This window comes from Sapajus apella, unplaced genomic scaffold (assembly GCF_009761245.1).
Source record: "Sapajus apella isolate SASKATOON/1434 unplaced genomic scaffold, GSC_monkey_1.0 scaffold8, whole genome shotgun sequence".
Classification (NCBI taxonomy): Eukaryota; Metazoa; Chordata; class Mammalia; order Primates; family Cebidae; genus Sapajus; species Sapajus apella.
This window is the reverse complement of record NW_022436948.1, coordinates 3,791,301-3,810,067: the sequence shown is the minus strand read 5'-3', so window position 1 is coordinate 3,810,067 and position 18,767 is coordinate 3,791,301. Positions and strand designations below refer to the sequence as shown.

At 50.8% G+C, this 18,767-nt stretch overlaps 1 protein-coding gene across 11 annotated transcripts in view; it reads left to right on the top strand.

The window, feature by feature from the left end:
* The window catches only part of SLC37A1 (solute carrier family 37 member 1), a 60,373-nt gene that overhangs the window by 14,065 nt on the left and 27,541 nt on the right, over nt 1-18,767 (top strand). For 10 of the 11 annotated variants that reach the window (XR_004268573.1, XR_004268574.1, XM_032276785.1 and 7 more), the window contains 6 exons: nt 4,670-4,793; nt 5,460-5,538; nt 9,423-9,558; nt 12,268-12,344; nt 13,553-13,719; nt 17,480-17,517. Coding sequence is in view for 9 of the 11 variants with exons in the window: in XM_032276785.1 (XP_032132676.1) it covers nt 4,670-4,793; nt 5,460-5,538; nt 9,423-9,558; nt 12,268-12,344; nt 13,553-13,719; nt 17,480-17,517 (621 nt within the window). In the remaining 2 variants the exon portion in view is untranslated. The remainder of the gene's footprint in view (nt 1-4,669; nt 4,794-5,459; nt 5,539-9,422; nt 9,559-12,267; nt 12,345-13,552; nt 13,720-17,479; nt 17,518-18,767) is intronic. The other variant, XM_032276790.1, reaches the window with a different exon arrangement.

The following is an 18,767-nucleotide window of genomic DNA, read 5'->3' as shown; positions in this document are numbered from 1 at the left end:
CACACCCAGAGCCTCCTAAACGCACATATTTCCCAGCCTCGCAGCTGCGATGTGCCTGGGCATGGATTGGCTTGAAGCTGAACCCTATGGGGTTTGTTACCTTTTAAGATAGATGGGAACATCACACCACCTCAAACCTAAACTTTATAGTGCCTTATGAAGTGCCCAAGTGCTTGAGCTCATGATATAAATAACATCAACGAAAATGCAAGTAGTAGTGATTCTGTTGACCCACGCAACAGTTGAGTGATTATTTATAGCCCATATTTCCTAGAACATTGTAAGCAAAACAAAAGCAAAATGTATTTGCTTACTTGAAATAGAACCAGGGGCTGTGAATTAGAAAGTGATTCTCATTCTGTCATGTCATTTATAGAATGACATGGCACAGCAGGTCAGATTTGAGCGAGTCTGGAATGTTTAGACTTACCTTTGATCACTGTGGATTAATTGTATTTTTTTCAATGATGATGATGCTAAAACCAGGGCTGAGAGATAGTGGTGTTATAAGCGCAACCCCGTCCCTTCTGCCTGCTGCTCCGGCTGTGGCCCCGCATCAGGACTCAAAGCAAGCGTCTGCCGGGGATGGTAGACAGGTGGGTCTCACCCTGCAGCAGAGATCTTAGTGGGAGCTCTTTTCCCATGGACTAGGCCAGGGCAGAAACCTGAAAGCAGAGGCTTCTCAGAGCAGCTTAAACTGCAGAGGTCTCTGGAGCCAGGGGGATGGCAGCATTGATTTGGATGTAAGTGTGCCCACCCCTCTCTGGACACACAGGACTTAAAAGGACAAAACTGGCCAGGTGCAGTGGCTCACACCTATAATCCCAACACTTTGGGAAGCCGAGGTGGGTGTATCACCTGAGGTCAGGAGTGTGAGACCAACCTGGCCAACATAGTGAAACCTTGTCTCTACTAAAAATACAAAAGAATTTGCCCGAGTGTGGTGGTTGGCGCCTATAATCCCAGCTACTTGGGCAGCTGAGGCAGGAGAATCACTTGAACTCCGGAGATGGAGGTTGCGGTGAGCCAAGAGCTGAGATCGCACCATTGCACTCCAGCCTGGGCAGCAAGAGTGAAACTCCATCTCAAAAAAAATAAGTAAAATACAAAATAAAATAAAATAATCCTTGGTGCCAGATAGAAAACAAAGTCTGAAAAGCTGGAAGTACGTACCATGGGTGGGAGACTTGTCATTTGGAAAGTTCCAATTCTCCCAGTGTTAATACTTAAATAAAATGTAACTCCGGCGAAAATTTAGCAGGTTTTTTTTAAAATAAATAAATAATATTAAAGTTTGTATGAAAGAATATCCGGGAATTATCAAGAAATATGTAGAAAAGATAACATTTTGTGATATGAAAATATGTAAAAGATTAACATTTTAATACCATAATCAAATCTTAATATTGCATGAGAATGGACAAAAAGGTCAGTAGAATAGATTAGAAAATATGGAATATTTGACAGCTTATTTAATAAATTTCAGAAATGGTGTTGGCACAACTGGTTATTCATCAGGAAGAAATAACTATTGAATCCCTATTTTATGAAAACAAATGGGTCAGACACTGCGGCTCATGCTTGTAATCCCAGCACTTGGGAGGCCAAGGTGGATGGATCACCTGAGGTCAGGAGTTCAAGACCAGCCTGGCCAACGTGGTGAAACCCCATCTCTACTAAAAATATAAAAATTGGCTGGGCATGGTGGCGAGTGCCTGTAATCCCAGCTACTCGAGAGGCTGAGGCATGAGAATCACTTGAATCTGGGAGGCGGAGGTTGCAGTGAGTCGAGATTGCACCATTGACTCCAGTCTGGGCAACAGGAAAGAGACTCCCATCTCTAAAATAAAATAAAATAAAAACAAATGGATTAAAGATATGAATGTAAAAAACAAAAAGTAAAAATCCATGAAGAAAATTAGGTTTTTTGTAGGCGTGGGTGTGAAGTTAGGAAACTCAAAGGAACAGTGGGCAAGGGGGATGAGCAGGTGGTTCACAGGCACGGATTGCCAAGAAATATGGGAATGGTGTTCAAATCTGCCGGTATTCCAAACGCAAATTAAGGCAATGCTGCATTCATTGGCTGGCACAGCATTGCCCAGAGCAGTAAGCCCTGTTCACTGGTCTTGAGGGGAGAGGACTTTTCATGTGTCCTTGATGGGATGTCACATGTAGGCACCTTTTGGTGACACCCAGTGAAATAAAAACTACAGCCTCAGACATGCTTCTGCGAATTTAACCCTAAAAATAAAAGCACCTTACTTAAGAATATCCCATAAGCATCTTTACAGCTTATGACCAAAAGGAGGAAAAAGAGAAAAGCAATGCTGGATATCAAGAGAACCTAATAAGTAGGTAAAACTTTGAATAAATTATGACAAGTCCTTACCTAAAGGGTAAGCAGTGGCCTGCTGAATTATTTCCCTTTCTTCTGTGCAAGGTTAAGGCTAGAAGCTTCCGTTTGTCCCTGTACACGATTCTCCCTCAGCAGAGGAGTGTCCTGTGTTCCTGTCCTGGCTGTGGTTTTCTTCAGTGAGGGGTGAATTGAAGCAGCGACACACAGGCCCTTTGGGTATGGCCAAATTGGTTCTGTGAGAGGCAGCAGGGAAAGGTGAGCAGAAGCTCCTGACTTCTGAAGGTGCCAAGGAGGAGAAGTGTTCAACGAGGCAGCAGGTCAATGGAGAAAGGCCGAGGATGCCAGCTTGATACGGAGAGGAAGGGCTGCAGGCACCCACCCTGGTTCTCACAGTCACACTCACAACCCGTCATGTTCACCTTGGGTGGAGAATTTGAAACACAAGCAGGAGCTACCAGGGGCCCCTGAGCAGTCAGGAAGCAAATGAAAGCACTCGCTTCCCGAGATGCCAGGAGGCCAGCGTGGCACCTCCGGGGAAGACCAGCTCTGCCGAGGGAGCTGCCAGGCAGAGGATGACCACATTGTAAAGTAGAGCCCTTGGCTAGTTTTTTGGGCCAGTGTTTAAATACAGCAGAATAGCCCAGTGATGATGTCAGAGCCACGTGACCGTGGGGCAGCTGCATCCCATGTGCCATGCCAGGACTCAGTGACATGGCCCACATGCTGCCAGCTATAAATCAGGGTGTCCAGCCCCAAGTCTAAAGCCCTGGCCTTTTGAAGGTGGCCAGCCTTGTTGGCCACTCCCTCCTGCAGAGGGGGACAGGACTTCCGGCTGCTGCCTGTCTGGTGACTGTGGTGGCAACCTGCCCAGCGTTCTGTGCCCTGAGCTGTGGCCAGCTTTGTGCACTGCCCTCCAGACCCCTGGCCTCTCTCAGGTTCCAGCTCACGGGGATGTTCCTCTGTTCTCATAGGCACTGAATGGGCACTCGATCCCCCTAAGGGATACCCATCTGACCACAAGAACCCCACTTTCCACATCACTCACGCTTGATGGGGCAGCTCCTCTGAGTCTTGAGTAGTGCAGAATGATGACTGCAGAGACCCCCAAGAAGAGAAGCATGGGAATGACAGAGGCCACTGGGGAGGGGACGCGCAGTCACAGAGCACGTTCTCTCTTCCTCAGTTTCCCCGAAACAAGACAGGCCCCCACACCATGTGGGCTGTCCTGAAAGTGTTGTTCCTCTTCCCAAGGAATGCGCTGGGGAAGAGCCCACTCAGGCCCCTCTGCCTCCGGACGGAGGAGCTCTCCTCTCTGCCCAGGGTTTGTTTCACAAGGGCTGTCCCATCCTAAGCTCTGTGCGAAAAGCCTGGTATTCAGCGCCACAGGTCCCAGTGGCTTCTGTAACTGGGCAGCAGCCCTGTCTGCAGAGGGGGAGACTGAGGCAGGGCAGCAAGTAACATGCTCACACAGCCGGTCACCAAGCTCCAGGGCTTCCCCTTCCCCTGACTCCCACAGGCCTCCAACCCTGGCCCTGCTTGCTGGTTCTGGGGACAGTGGTGGGCTGGTGGTCCCCTGCCCCAGGGGTAGTTTTAAATTGAGGTATGATTTACAGTTAGTAAAGTATACAAATCTTCAGTGCCCAGCTTGGCAGATCCGTACATGCCCATGGGGGCAGCCATCCCCTGGGTTAAGGTGTGGACCTTTTCTAGCTCCCAGAAGGCTCCCCGTGCCCTGTCCCCCATTGTCCTGCTTTAGGTAACCCTGACTCTCTAACAGCATGGATTCATTTGCCTTCCTTGAGCTTCCTATAAGTGGAATGCTGCGGTCTGCACTCCTTCGCGTCTGGCTGCTTTTCTTCATGTTATGTATCTGAGATTCATCCTCACTGTTGCCTGGACGTGTAACTAGTTCTTTTTCATTGTCTGTAGCACTCAGTTATGTGAATCTAGGGAAATGTACCCCTTCTTCCTTGTGGACACTTGGGCGAGGAGGACAGACTTCCAGCTTGGAAGTCGTAGGACTAAAACGGCTCCCGAGGCTCGTCTCCTGGTGGCATATGAAGATGGCTTACGTCTGTTTTGTGCTTAGGAGTGGGGCTGCTGGAGAGTACTGCTGAAACGTCACCAGCAGGTGTCCTTGTGGGTCCTGCTAACACACCACCAGCGACATCTTGTGTATCTCTTAGAATGCAGGGTGCAGGTGTCCCAGGCAAGCTGCCAGGAGAGGAGGGGTGGCAGTTCCTTTCTGTGTCCCATGCTGAGCTTCACTGAGGCCACTCCTCTCCTTGCATCTGTCCTCCCATCTCGTCCTAGGGTGAGCTCCACAAATATTGCACTGCTTGGGATGAAGCCAACGTCAGATTCAGCAGCAAGGCTGGGTCCGTTGCCCCCGACCAGCTCGCTGACAACGAGACCGACTGTGGCTGGGCACCATTTGGTAAGTTCATTGTCAGTCCATCCAGAAGCTGAAGCGGCCGTCCTTCCAAGGTGCTTCCAGCCTTGCTGTTAATAATTTTAGTGGCAGTAATGCTGTTCCCAGATGTAACTGCATTTCCATGACAGCCCTCTCCTAAGGGCAGTGACATCTTCACCACCACTGTGTTCACAGTGCCTGTGCGCAGAGCTGTTCCTTCTGAAAGAAGGATCTCTTAATGGGGAATGTGTTGAAGATCATTTGCATTTTGTATTTGTCAGACTTGGAAGGTTAGACTTGCAGGGCATAGGTCTGTGGGTGGGAAGAAGAGAGAGACACCAGGGCCTGGTGTGGGTGCTGGCCTGGGCAGGTGTGCTGCAAAAAAGCCAGTGGACATGGAAGCCAAAGACATCAATCAGATGTCCAGCCACCATGCACAATGGGGGTTTTATCTCATCTGAGTGATGTCTGTATTATATTTAGTGATTATTTGAAACTGGTGACTTCATTTTCCTTCGAGAGAAACTGAACGGAAAATGCACCGCCTTGTTTTCTATGTGGAAAACCACGCTTTTCACTTTCTAAGCACATCCAGATTTAGAGAACAGATGCTTTGTGTTTTATAGCCATGCTCTAGAACATAAACTAAACAATCCTGAGCTTTTCCTGTTGATTTGCAAATTCATGTAGATAAGAGCAACTATCAGCAGCTGCTTGGGGCCCTGGACTACTCCTTCCTGTGCGCCTATGCCGTGGGGATGTACCTCAGGTAGGTCTGCTTCAGTGCTCCAGATGCTTCCTGGTTATCTGGTCCCCTCCATGCAGAGAAGATGTCAGTTACCTCAAAGTGGTAACGTCAGTTACCCCAGGAGTGTGGGAGTGGGGCCCTGCCTTACCAGTGCCTTCCCTGCTGTTCTCTTCCCAAAGATGAGGCCAAGCTTAGGAGGAGGCAGGTGCATGTGCTGTGCCCGCAACACAGGACCTCGAAGTGGAGGATCTCCATGTCCCGGGCATCCCGCAGATTGGACACGGGCTGCCCTCAGCTTTCCTGGCCCTGGGGTTTAGGACCCACCGTGAATCCTGCCCATCTGAAACATGGTCATTCAGGAACAGGGGACTAGTTTCCCGTTCAGCAGAGCCCGACCTTTCCTGTGGTTCAGGGGCTGCCATCTGTTTACATGCTCCTGGTAACTAATTGCACCTACTGATTGGAACAGTGGACACACTGTGTGCTGAACAGCTCCACCTGGATGCCCAGCTTGGCCCCAGAACTCTGAGCGCAGCAGAAGCAGCCCCACATGGCGGGGGGGAAACTCCAGAGAGAGACAGCTCGGATTTGAATCCCATCTCTACCACTTGCTAGGATGTGGCCTTGGGCAAGCTACTATACCTCTTTGTGCCTCAGTTTCCCCTTTGCAACATGGGGGAAATAATAGTTCTTACATCACAGGATTGGGGCGAAGATTGAGTTAATGTATGTAGAAGCTCAGAACGGTGCCTGGCCTCTGCTGCCAGCCCAGCCCATTCTTATCCCACCCTTGAATTGACCAAGCAGGTGGTGAATGTTGTGGGGCGGTAGGATGTGTGGTTGGCTGATCTCAAACTGCTATTGTGTCAGTCCAGCCAGGTGTTTTTTAAAGGCATTATAGGGATATTCTAGCCCATTTTCTGTTGCTGTTAACACAGTATCTGAGATGGAGTAATTTACAATGAAAAGAGGTATATTTAGCTCTTATCTAAGTGGGAAGTTCAAGATTGGGCCGCTGCAGCTGGCAAGAGCCTTGTGGTGGAGGGCGTCACCTGGCAGAGGCGCCGGTGAGATGGGCGAGCAGTGAGCAGGTGCACACAGAACACACAGCGCAGGGCGGCCTTGCTTTACAGCAGCCCGCTCTCACCTCTCCCGACAGCTCATCAGTCCTGAGAGCGCAGCTGCTCTCTCCTGCGCATGCATTCCTGCATCCAGGCGCGTCCCTCATGACCCAAATGTCCTTCAAAGCTCCCTGTACCTCTCAACACAGTTATTTTGGGGACCAGGCCTCCACACAAGTTTTGATGGAGACTGACCATAGTCAAGCCACAGCCAGGGACTGGAGCATGCAGTCCCAGGAGGCTTTTGTTCAGAGACAGAGATCTTTAAGCCTGGAGAACCCCAGGGATCCCCATAAAAGTTTAGCTGCTTCCCTGAGAGCCGCCCAGAGTGTGAGATCATCAAGACCTGGGCCCTCTGCCCTGCTCGGCGCCCTGATGAGTGGTTGGTGCCCAGGCAGGCAGTGTCTGCTGTTGGAGGGGAGTGCATAGCCCTCCCTTTATTGAACGTGTCAATTTGCCTCCTTCTGCAGAACTTGTCTGAGTGAACAAATGAATAAAGCCCAGCGTGTGTGGTGCGCAGCAGAACTTGAGCCTAGCTGGAAAGAGTGTGGTGTGTACCTTGGGCTTCCTTAGGGCCTGGGTCTCAGCCAGGCTGCCATACCTTCTCCATTTTGAGGTCAAATGTTTACAGTCCCCAGACTGCAGGCTTACTGAACACAAATCATCTGTGGTATAAAAAGACCCAAAGTGGGAGTGTGTTTTTCTCAGTTACTAGAAAACTATTTAAATCTGGTTCTCAGCTGGGGGCAGTTTTGTCTCCTAGGGGACGTTTAGCAATGTCTAGAGACATTTGTGGGTATCACAACCAGGAAAGGGATGTTGCTGGCATCTAGTGGATAGAAACCAGGGTGTTTGCTAAACGTCCTGCAACACACGGGATGGCCCCCAATGCCACAGAATCATCGGACCCAAAATATCCACAGTGCTGAGGTTCAGAAAGCCTGCTTTAAGTAAATAAAGTGGCTTATTGTTGCTTATTTATCAGTAAAGATAATTCTTATGCAACTCGTCAGTAAGGTTATTAAAACAAAATTCGGTCTAATGCGACATCTACACAGTAAACTCATGGGCAAGGGCACACGCTGCTTCATTGAAGGGGCCTTTTTGTATGACAGTCTGTACCCGAGGTCTCTGCAATGGGTGGTGTTTTGCTTACTGTGTCAGATGAAATACAGGAGAGGGTACAGTCATTCAGCCCAGGTACTGCCTGGCGGGTTCAGGCAGGTGCAGCGTGGACTTGAATCCCTGTATGAGTCCCGTATCATGTGAAATGGTGTTTGTTCAATTAGAACTTTTCTTTAAAGCTTTTTAGTAGAGATCAAAGTGGGCCCAAATCATATAGCAAGATTGCAGAATACTTCGAAGCCTAGCCAACAGCACCAGCTCTCAGGAGCCCGTCTGGTTCTACCAGCTGTGCTGTGATCTGGGCAAGTCAGCCCGCCTCTCAGGGACATATCTCCTGGTCTCAACTGGCCTCTCAGGGACATATCTCCTCATCTCTGAAGTGGGCAGGTTGAAGTTGATAACTCCTTAGCTCCAGAATGCCCTTGAGTCTGTGTGTGGTGAGGTGTTAGCTGAAATTTTCACTTGGATGTTGTCTGTAATTTTAAATTACTTTCTTCTGCTTTAGTGTTTAAAAGGTCATTTGCATGATCCTAGGTAGATCTCTCTTACTTGATGAATTCAGAGGAAAAGCTCTCTGGTGTAGGTTCTTGAAACGAAAGATGAGGATGTTGGCGCTGACTCCCAGAGGCAGGCAGGTGCCGTTGTGTGTTAGGTTTCCTGTTTATCTGACTTCTAGAATGACCCTACAGAAGAAAGTGAGACCCATAGAATCTCTAACGCTTGTGAAGGGCTCACGTTCATCCGTGACACTCTACAGCCTTTCTGTTTACTTAATAAGTCACCATGTTAAGTTGGTCCATAGTAACATTTCCCATAAAACAGTAAGGGATGTTTTGGATGGCACTGGGCCGTGTGCTATGATGGTGGGTAAAGACTGTTAAGTCTGTTTCCTACTGTGAAGCTGGAAACGTGCTTACCACCCCCCTCGAGGCTGTTTCAGTGAGGCGTAAATCATCATTTATCCCACCGGGTCCCCAGACAGCTCTAAAGGGTAAGACACCAAAGAGGGTAGCCATTTGGCAAACTGTATTGCTGTTCAGAGGATCAGAGAGAAGCCACCCCAGCATTTAAGACCTTACCACAGAACCAGTCCTCTGCCTTTAAATCAGGTCAGAATGGTGTGGCGGGAGGCGGCAGTGGCAAGCAGCCGAAAGCCACTTCCCCACTGAGCCCAGCCAGCCAGGTGTGTTAACACAGGTAACTTAATTACAGCTTGTGGGGCCGAGGGACTTGCTCGGGGTCATCCGTGATCTTGTTCCATGACATGTGGTGTAGTTTGGTGGTTGGAATTTTAAGGCACTACATACGTTTACTGGATATGGTTTATGTGACAGCAGGATTAACTGGCACGACAAGTTCCTGGTTCCCTTCATTGGCAACTGTCATAGATAAGTCACAGTGTTTGAATTTTATTATTTGAGAGATAGGGACTTTTGCTAGAAATAAACTCTTCTAAGATGTCGCCAGTCTCTGGTTTCTGGTGAGTAAACACCCCATAGGGAAATAGTTGTATGAAACCTTCCTGGAAATTGTAAGGCTTGAGAGTTCTCCAAGCCCAGAGAACAGCATGAAAACATCCGGGAAGAAAGAGCCAGCAGGTGGTTGACGTTCTGGGTGTGTTTGTTATCTCCTGTTTGTGTTTCCTTCTCTCCACCTCAGTGGCATAATTGGGGAACGCCTGCCGATTAGGTATTACCTAACGTTTGGGATGCTCGCCAGTGGAGCCTTCACCGCCCTGTTCGGCTTAGGGTATTTCTACAACATCCACAGTTTCGGATTCTATGTGGTAACTCAGGTAAGGTTTGGGTCCGTGGCTCACCATGTATGGGGGTTCCTTTGTGAATAGCATGGGGTGTTTATGTCACATCACCACTGTCAAGCTGTTGGGAGCAGCCAGAAGTGCATCCTGTCTGAAGGAGGGGTCAGCTGACATACAAAGTCCTTCCTTTCTCTTCTGCTTGGAAATTCCAGCAGCCAGGAGGATTTTCTTAAGTTCAGGAGTTGCCTCGTAAAGAATGCTGTCTGTCAGTGCCCCAGCAGGGAGGCTGACATGCAGAGCCCTTAGGAGTCATCCCATCTTCATGTGGATAAGTTTGAGATGCTTTATCTTGAGAAAGATTTGACCACCCAGGGGTTGGAGGGTGTGTCCTCCAGCCAAAACCCCAGCTGGAGTCACCCTAAAAGCAGTGGCAGGGGAGTTCCCACCAGGGAGTGCCCCAAACCATCCTAAGATAGGGCTGGTTGGAATTCCCAAAGACAAAGCACTAAATGCTGGGTGATCAGGGTAAAGCATTTGTCAGGGGAACTGATGTACTGGGGGCTGTGTAATCTCGACACACAGCGGGGCAGGGCATTCCACCTAGGTCTCTCCGCAGCGACGGATTGGCATATGGAGTTGATATGAGGGTTTAAGGCATTTGGCTCAGGGCCAGGGCTAGTTTCTTTCTGTGTTTTGGGTCAACAACTGAAACACCTTTATCAGTGCCTGGAATGTTCAAGGATCAACTTGGGTTCAAGCCCGCAGAGGAAAACCTGTGGCTGGGTCACAGTGAGGAAATGGGGAGACTCTCCAGAGGGAGGCAAGGGGGGAAAGAAGGGCCGACTTGGGAGTCGGGCAGCAGGAGGGGGGTGGGAGGCAGTCAGTGGAGGGGACAGCAGAGATCACAAAGGTGCTAGAAGGGGAGAAGGCCTGAGGACAGCCCGTACTGGCTTTGCCCTTGGCGCTGGGCCCAGCCCTTCTGGAATCTCCTGGCTTCTGCCCTTCCCAGCAGTCCTGTGGATCAATATTCAGCAGCCGTGAAAATTGATAGAAAATAATGATGCTCATCTCAGGCTTTGTGATGCTTCTGAGGCTCCCCGATAGCTCAGGGGAGTGTTATAAAACCCTCAGGCAAATGGTATTTAATTTTACTTCTCAAGATTTTGCCATAACATTTGAAAAGGTTTGACTGTTTTAATTACAAAAGCAATTCACACTTGTGTAGCAACATAGAAAACAAGAAGCGAGGAGAAAACCATTTTCCAGAGTCCCAGCATGTTTCTGGAGTGAATGCCCAGCCTGGCTGGTCCAGAGCACCTTCGAGAGCAGCGGTTCCCAGCCTTTGTGGCCCCAGGGACCAGTTTTATGGAACACAATTTTCCACCGGGGACAAGGGAGAGAGGAGGATGGTTTGGGGATGAAACTGTTCCTCCTCAGGTCATCAGGTGTTAGATTCTCATAAGGAGCACACAATCTAGATTCCTTACACGCGCAGTTCTCAATAGGGTTCGCGTTCCTATGAGAATCTAATGACACCGCTAATCTGAAGGGAGCCAGAGCTCAGGCGGTAAGACTTACCCGCCCACCACTCACCTCCTGCTGTGTGGCCAGGTTCCTAAACAGGCTACGGATCAGGACTAGTCTGTGCTTGGGGTTGGGGACCCTGATCTAGAGAGCTGGCTTAGTGCAGTGAGGTGGTCAGAGGTGCCAGGCTGGCCTGGGGTTGGGGACCCTGCTCTGGAGAGCTGGCTTAGTGCAGTGAGGTGGTCAGAGGCTCCAGGCTCGCCCTGGTTTCCTGCAGTCTCGTAGAGCAGCCCCCAAGTCTCAGGGCGCTCAAGCATCCTCAGCAATACATTCCCCAAGTTTCTTTACGAAACTCAGGTCGGGGTAGTCTTCAAAGGTGCAGAGATGCTTTGTCCAGGTGCTAAGTCAAGGTTGTGTTCATTTCAGAGAATGATTAACAACTGTGCCTTCCCCATGGTATTGTAAGGGCAAACATGCAATTTACAAGCCATATTTATCGTACAATTCTATAAAGAGAAGAAAGGTTTCTCTCTTTATAAAGTTTTTATTTATTTATTTTTTGAGATAAAAATCCTTACTGTGTTGCTCAGTTGGATTACGGTGGTGAAAACACAGCTCACTACAGCCTTGACCTCCTGGGCTCAGGCAGTCCTCACACCTCAGCTTCTTGAGTAGCTTGAACCATGGGTGTGCACCACCACACCCGGCTAATTTTTAACTTCTTTGTGGACAAGGGGGTCTCGCTATATTACCCAGGCTGGTCTCAAATTTCTGCACTCAAGAGACCCTCCCACCCTGGCCTCCCAAAGTGCCAGCATTGCAGGCGTGAGCCACTGCACCTAGCCTCTTTCTATAATGTTTTTAGATTCGAAAGAGACCAGAAGGCTTGGCCCCACACTGTTATGAGCTGTTATCTCCTGGTGGTGGGGTTCTGGCTGGGGTTTCTTTTCTTGCTTTTCTCTACTTATTCTAAAATTTGCACAATAGGCATGTATTACTTTTATTTTGAAAAATATATAGATGCCTGTATATATGGTTTAAAAATACATATGTAGTTTAAACTATATATAAATATGCAGTTGACAGTCCGTCTCTGACAGTCCTTCTTTGTGTGAGCGGAGAAGCTCTGTGTGCCTCCCCGAGGCGCCCCCCCAACCCCCACTGTGGCACCCTCCCCAGCCCGCTTCCTGCAGTTCAGTCTCTCCTCTGCCTCTCCCACAGGTCATCAATGGGCTAGTGCAGACCACCGGCTGGCCCAGCGTCGTCACCTGCCTTGGCAACTGGTTTGGAAAAGGAAGGTGAGAAAAAGTAGCCCTGTTTCCAACAGCATTTATTTTTTAAAAGATTCTGATGAAAGCTAGACCATTTTACTTTTAGTTTTTCTGTGGACTGATTACAGCAAAAACACTTTAGTGTCCTCTTTAAAATCAGATGGCTGAAACCTCTGGGGCTTGAATTTCCGAAATTCAGATGGCCTGTGTCCCTCCCATCGTGGGCCAGGTGGGGCCTGTGTGACGCGGCTCCTCTGCATCTGTCTTGCCTGGCCTCCCGGGTGTTGTGGGAGAGGCAGAATACAGGACCCTGCCCCAGGCCTTTTGAAGCCAGAGCTACGTGGTAACATGGGAGTTTGAGAGGTCCTGGCCTGGGCCACCCAGTGCACAGCACCGAAGTAGCAGAGGTGGGACCCAGGCTCCTGTGAGTCCAGATTTATTTGCAAATGGCTGTGTAAAATTCAGCACAGCCAGGCCAAAGCTTTAGTTATGGTGGAAAACAGCAAACAAGATGCAGAAGCTAAAACAGGAACACCGCAACATCAGGTCCTAAGTCTTAGTACTATGCCTCATTCACCGGGTGAGTGCCTCTGTGAGTTTTGTGCAAATGACAGTTTATCAAGTGACAGTATGTATTAATAGATGGTAGAGTCACAAATTGTAATTTTAGGCCTTCCAAGAATTTCAGGGAAAGGACTCTCTCTTCTTGAGTACAACAGAAGTCAGCTCTGAGAGAGAAGTGGCATGTGTGATGGCACAGCCGGGAGCACACACACCCATCCAGCTCTCTAGAGAAGTGGCACGTGTGATGGCACAGCCGGGAGCACACACACCCATCCAGCTCTCTAGAGAAGTGGCACGTGTGATGGCACAGCCGGGAGCACACACATCCATCCAGCTCTCTAGAGAAGTGGCACGTGTGATGGCACAGCCGGGAGCACACATATCCATCCAGCTCTCTAGAGAGGTGGCATGTGTGATGGCACAGCTGGGAGCACACACATCCATCCAGCTCTCTAGAGAAGTGGCATGTGTGATGGCACAGCCAGGGAGCACACACATCCATCCAGCTCTCTTGGGGGCATCTCGAGTCCTGCGTCCCACAAAGGCGGTGTCTCCGTGGTCCTTGTGAATCTACGCTGACCCCCTCCTTGGCAGACACTACTGTGCCCGACATGGGGGTCTCATCTCAGCTTCTCACCCCATCTTCTGTCCCGCGTTCTGTTGTGTTGCAGGAGAGGTTTGATCATGGGCGTCTGGAACTCCCACACCTCTGTGGGCAACATCTTGGGCTCATTGATTGCTGGCTACTGGGTGTCTACGTGCTGGGGGCTGTCCTTCGTCGTGCCCGGGGCCATCGTGGCAGCCATGGGGATAGTGTGCTTTCTCTTCCTCATTGAACGTAAGTTCACATGGCCTTGGAGACCACCCACCGAGGGAGGCCTTGGGGGCGAGCGTGAGAGTGGCATGGCCTAGCGCCCTGTTTGCCCGTGGCCTCCTCCATACTCTTCTTGCCAGGGAGGCTTCCTTGTTTGCATGCGGACTTCCCCAGGAGCTGGTTCTCTCCCGGTCTTCCTGGATTTTCTACTCTTCCCTGATTTCTGGAGTGACCTGTGCCCACATTCCTTCCTCCCATCCCCCTCACCCCCACTTGCCCCAGCATGATGCGTTTGTGCCTGGGAATCTCACATGTTCCCACGGGGCTGTTCTTCTCACACCCATCTCACCACCACAACCTGAAATGTACCAAGTCAGCTATTTGCCTTCTGACAAGATGTATCTTGGACAATGTTATAAAAGACTTAGGCCGGGTACAGTGGTTCACGCCTGTAATCCCAGCACTTTAGGAGGCCAAGGCGGGTGAATCACCTGAGGTCGGGAGTTCAAGACCAGCCTGACCAACATGGAGAAACGCTGTCTCTACTAAAAATATAAAAAATTAGCCAGATGTGGTGGCGCATGCCTGTAATTCCAGCTACTTAGGCGGCTGAGGCAGGAGAATCACTTGAACCTGGGAGGCGGAGGTTGCAGTGAGCCAAGATCATACAACTGCACTCCAGCCTGGGCAACAAGAGCGAAACTTCATAAATAAATAAATAAATAAAAGACTTAGTTGGGTAAAAAAGTATCTCTTGGAAAATCAAATCCTTAATTCCATTTCAGATTCAATAGCAAACTTTTGATTTAATTGAATTTGAAATTAGTTTCTGAAGTAGATTCCGCAGGCTGTGGTGCTGAGAGGATTCAGGACAGTTACAACGAGGTTAGGGAGGCTCAGGTGGCCCCAGCAGTCACACGGCAGGGACTCGAATCCCACAGCCCATTCTGATAAGTTATACTCAACACTTAGTTCTTTGATCGAGTTTAAAGCACAATGAAACCACAAGGCAACAGAGAGCTCTCTCCAGCTCCCTCCCAGGTAAGGGACACTCAGAGCCAGCTCCCTCCAGCCGCACTGGGCATTGCTTATCACTTCAGCTCTGCGTGCAGAAGTTAACGCATATTCCATTTAGTTGCTCACTTTTTTTGTCTTGCAAAAGCTGACTTTTTAATTTTGAAGATGGCCATCATCTAGCCTCCCTATGAGTTCTGAGACTCTCAACCCACTCTTCTGTGTTGGTGAAAATGGAAATAAACATTCAGATGAGGAATGCCCAAACACACCCATCTGTGTAAGCAGAAAGTGGGGGTCCCAGGCTGCACTCACCTCCCATTTCCCCTCTTCTGCCTTCAGCAGCACCCTGGACAGCCCCAGCAGGGACCTGGCCAGACGGGCAGGGCTCTAGCTCCCTTACCAGTAGGCCAACAGGTGGCTTTCAGCTCTGGCTGGTGTGGCACTGCAGTTCTGGGAAAGGCCGTTCCCACCACCTGTTTTCCTCCACTCTGGTTCCTAGAACCTGGAGTTCCGTGCCGCTGCTCTCCAGGTATTTGAGACACCAGCCACCAGGAGAACAATGTGCCTCTCTGTTAGCACGCAGGGGCCCCTGGGTGTCTCCCGCCTGAGGGTAGAGTCCCCAGGGCCTTTTATTCTCTTCCTCAGCTGGAAAGGGCTTGGCTCTGGAGAGAAGAGGACATGTGGAAGGGAAGGAGCTTGCTCACTGGCCACGGTGGGTGACCTCAGCACCATGTCCTGGCATTCAGGGCCCCGTGTGGACGCTTGTCTCTGTAAGCAGAGAGAGCTTGGCTCTTGTGAATAAGCCTCCCTGATCCAATTTGGGCAGATAGCAATGATCTAGATGTCCCCTGTCCCTGGGTCCTCCTTGGCCACGGGCAGGCTCACCTATAGGAGGACTGCATGCTTCATCTGTAACCAAACAGAAGAGAACCCCCAGAGCCTCCTGCCCAGGGACTCGGCCCAACACTCTCCCCTTGTGCCTGGGAGTTGCACCGCGTCTGAATGATGAGACCCAGCTGCGACAGCAATGGCTAGACGCCGAGTCTGAGAACAGGAGCTCTTTGCAGATAGGGAGGAAACATCGAGTGCTCCTTGGTTTGTTTCTGCCTGTCCTTGTCCCAAATCACTGCCTGGGCAGGTGCTGAAGGCGTCAGATGCACCATTCCTGTGACCAACAGGGGATGGGGCTTTCTCTGCTGCTCCTTCACTTCTGTCTCCTGCCCAGGGTGGGGACCAGAGGCCAGGGCGTCCGCTGCTCGCTTCTCAGGCTTCTCTGAGTCTACTTTGTGAAGCTGTTCTCAGATGTGTCCCAGCCAAGGGACATGTGTGCTCAAGTCCCACAAGGTGAAAGTCCAGGAAGAGCCATATTAGGGGGATCCCCTTGCTTGCCTCGGGGTGGGGCATCACTCTGAGTGGATACAGAGGGGATGAAATGGCTGATGTCCTTTAAACTGGTGACTGCACATCACAGGTGGACCATTGGGACTGCCCAGCATGCTGACCATGTGCCCCTTGTCAATGGCCTCGCCCTTGGGCTGTGCCCAGGAGAGGAGGGCAGTGCACCCCACAGCCAGCCTCAGAGCTCTCGGTGCAGACCCACCTGGCCCTATGGCGTAGGCGGGGCCTCGAGGCCAGCAGGAGCATGCTCAGCGGCTGCATGCCCCTCCAGGGTGTCACCCTGGGTCGTGCAGGAATGGACTCAGCCATGGGAAGCCTGTAGCCCTGTAGCTCAGTTTGGATTACAAAGCAATAACCAGTTTCATCCAGGGTTATAAAAAGACCAAGATTCTGGGTAGTCAGAGGGGGCTACAGAAATAGATCCTGGAGAAGCAGCCGGGCTGGTTTCCCACAGCGCCTCGAAGCCTGGGGCTGACGCTGGGTTCCCATGTTGCTTGGGGCAGGTCACTGGCATCTTTAAAGGACAAGCTGAAGCCTCACTCCTGGTTCTGTCCCTTTGCAAGTTTCCTCCCTTCCTTGCGTTTGCATATAGATGTTTCTTCCGTATCAGGATGGATGTTTTACCTCCACTCATTTTTATTCCCAATGAATTTCACAACAATAAATGTACAAACACTTCAGTACAGACATTATTCCCGCCTTGCTCCCCTGATGTGCTTTTCCTGGCTTTGTTTTCCTTCTGGGGCCTGTCCTCTGAATGTGACTCACGGGCTTGTCTGCACAGCGTCCGCCTGCTCTGCTGGTTGTTATCAGCCACACTGGGAACTATTTTCCGTGTTTAAAGTAGTGTTCATGTTCACCACATTGGCATTGGCTGGCAGTGATCTGCCGTACCCCTTCCACATATGTAGGCCGTCAGGCAGGGTGGCTGGGGACAGGCAGGGGCATGTGTGTGGGTCACTGCTGGGCCAGCCACGCTGTGGCCTTGCCCTTACCTGGCATGCTATGGCGATGGCTTTTTTCTGGAACGAATGCCAATTTAGTAAAGGTATAATGGCATTTTGTGTTTTATTAAATAAATTTTATTGCATGTATTAAAGATATGCAACATGGTGTTACAGATACATACAGACAGTAAAAAGGTCCCTAGCAGAGCAAAGCCAGTTAGCATAGCCGTCGCAACTCACAGCTGCCCGGTTTTACTTTTAGTGGCAAGAGCAGCTCAGATCCACTCACTTATTGTCAATTCGGCATATGGTCAGTTTCACCGCTGGTGCTCCCGTGTGCCCTGCCCTGGGGTGGTGTAGCTTACGTGGCATTGCCGTGGTGGTGGACGTGCTCAGCCCTGGACTCATGTTTGCTCTTTCAGATCCGAAGGACGTCAGGTGCTCCTCCACCCTGGTGACGGTAAGGACCGTTTCCTTGTCCCCTTCTAGAACAGTGTGCATTTCGCAAAGTGATCTGACCACTTCCCCAGCCTGCTCCTGCCCGTATGGTGTCAAACAGAAACACAGTGTGGACACAAGTCCCACCCTCAAAAAACTGCCCGTTCTAGGAACAGATAATATCCTATTCTGGGTTTTGCTGATAACCTTATCAACAAAACCCAGAAGAGATTTGATGCTGTCCAGATTAAGGACTTCATGCTAGGGGAACCAAAGGCTGGGTCCCGGCCTGGCCTCCCCAGGAGTGGTGCCTCCCGGTGGCCCCAGGGCCTCAGTGCCACATGGGAGCTGGCTGCCATCACTTAAGTTGGCGGCTGCACATCTCAGCTGGCCAGGAGGTCTGCCCAGCACACCCTTCCTTCTCTTCTGTACCCCTGCCCAGCTCAGCCAGCACAGGCCCTGCAGGCAGGATTGCTGACCACGTTGGCTGCCGTAAGTGAGCACTACCCTAGCCGCCTCCGCCCGCCCACAGTCAACATTGGCCACTTTGCCAGCTGCCTGAGGCCAGCCCTCCCATGGCACCGGTCCCCTCCCCTCACATGGCCCAGGGCTTGGCTCCTGCAGACACATCCACCCCCAATACCATTCCTGGCACACTTCTATAGTATTGATCGCTGTCTTGGGAGAAAGTCCCTCTGGCCCCCATGCCTACTCCCAGCCGCCGCCCTTCCCACCTCCACTGGTGGGACTCCCCTCCTCTCTGCAGGCCTCTGCCACCCACAGGAACAGCCCATCCAGGTCCCAGCAATGTCACCTGGCCACATGGGGCGGTCAGCTCTCTGGCCTTACCCTGCTGGACCTGTCACTGCATCTGACTTGATGCTTCCCTCCCTCTGGGAAAGGCTCCCCTCCCTGGGCTAACATGCTAGTCACACCTGTGCTGAGTGTCAGACCCCAGAGGTGGGAGTGCCCCCAGGCTGCTCCTCAGCCTCCTCTCTCCTTGTCCACCCGCTCACTGCGAGAGAGCGCACTGGGCCTTTCAGTGCCCCCAGGTGGGTTGATGTCCAGTCCCCATGCTGTCCCCAGAGTGACCCCTCCCCTGAGCTCTGCAATCCTGGATCTCACTGCCACTCGACTTTCCCACAGCACTATCTGGGTATCCTTCAGACTTAACACGACCAGAGGAGATCTCCTGATTTTGCCCCTAAACACGCCAATCCCCCAGCATCCCCATTTCAGTCAGGAAGCTGCTGTCCACCCTATGGACAGGCC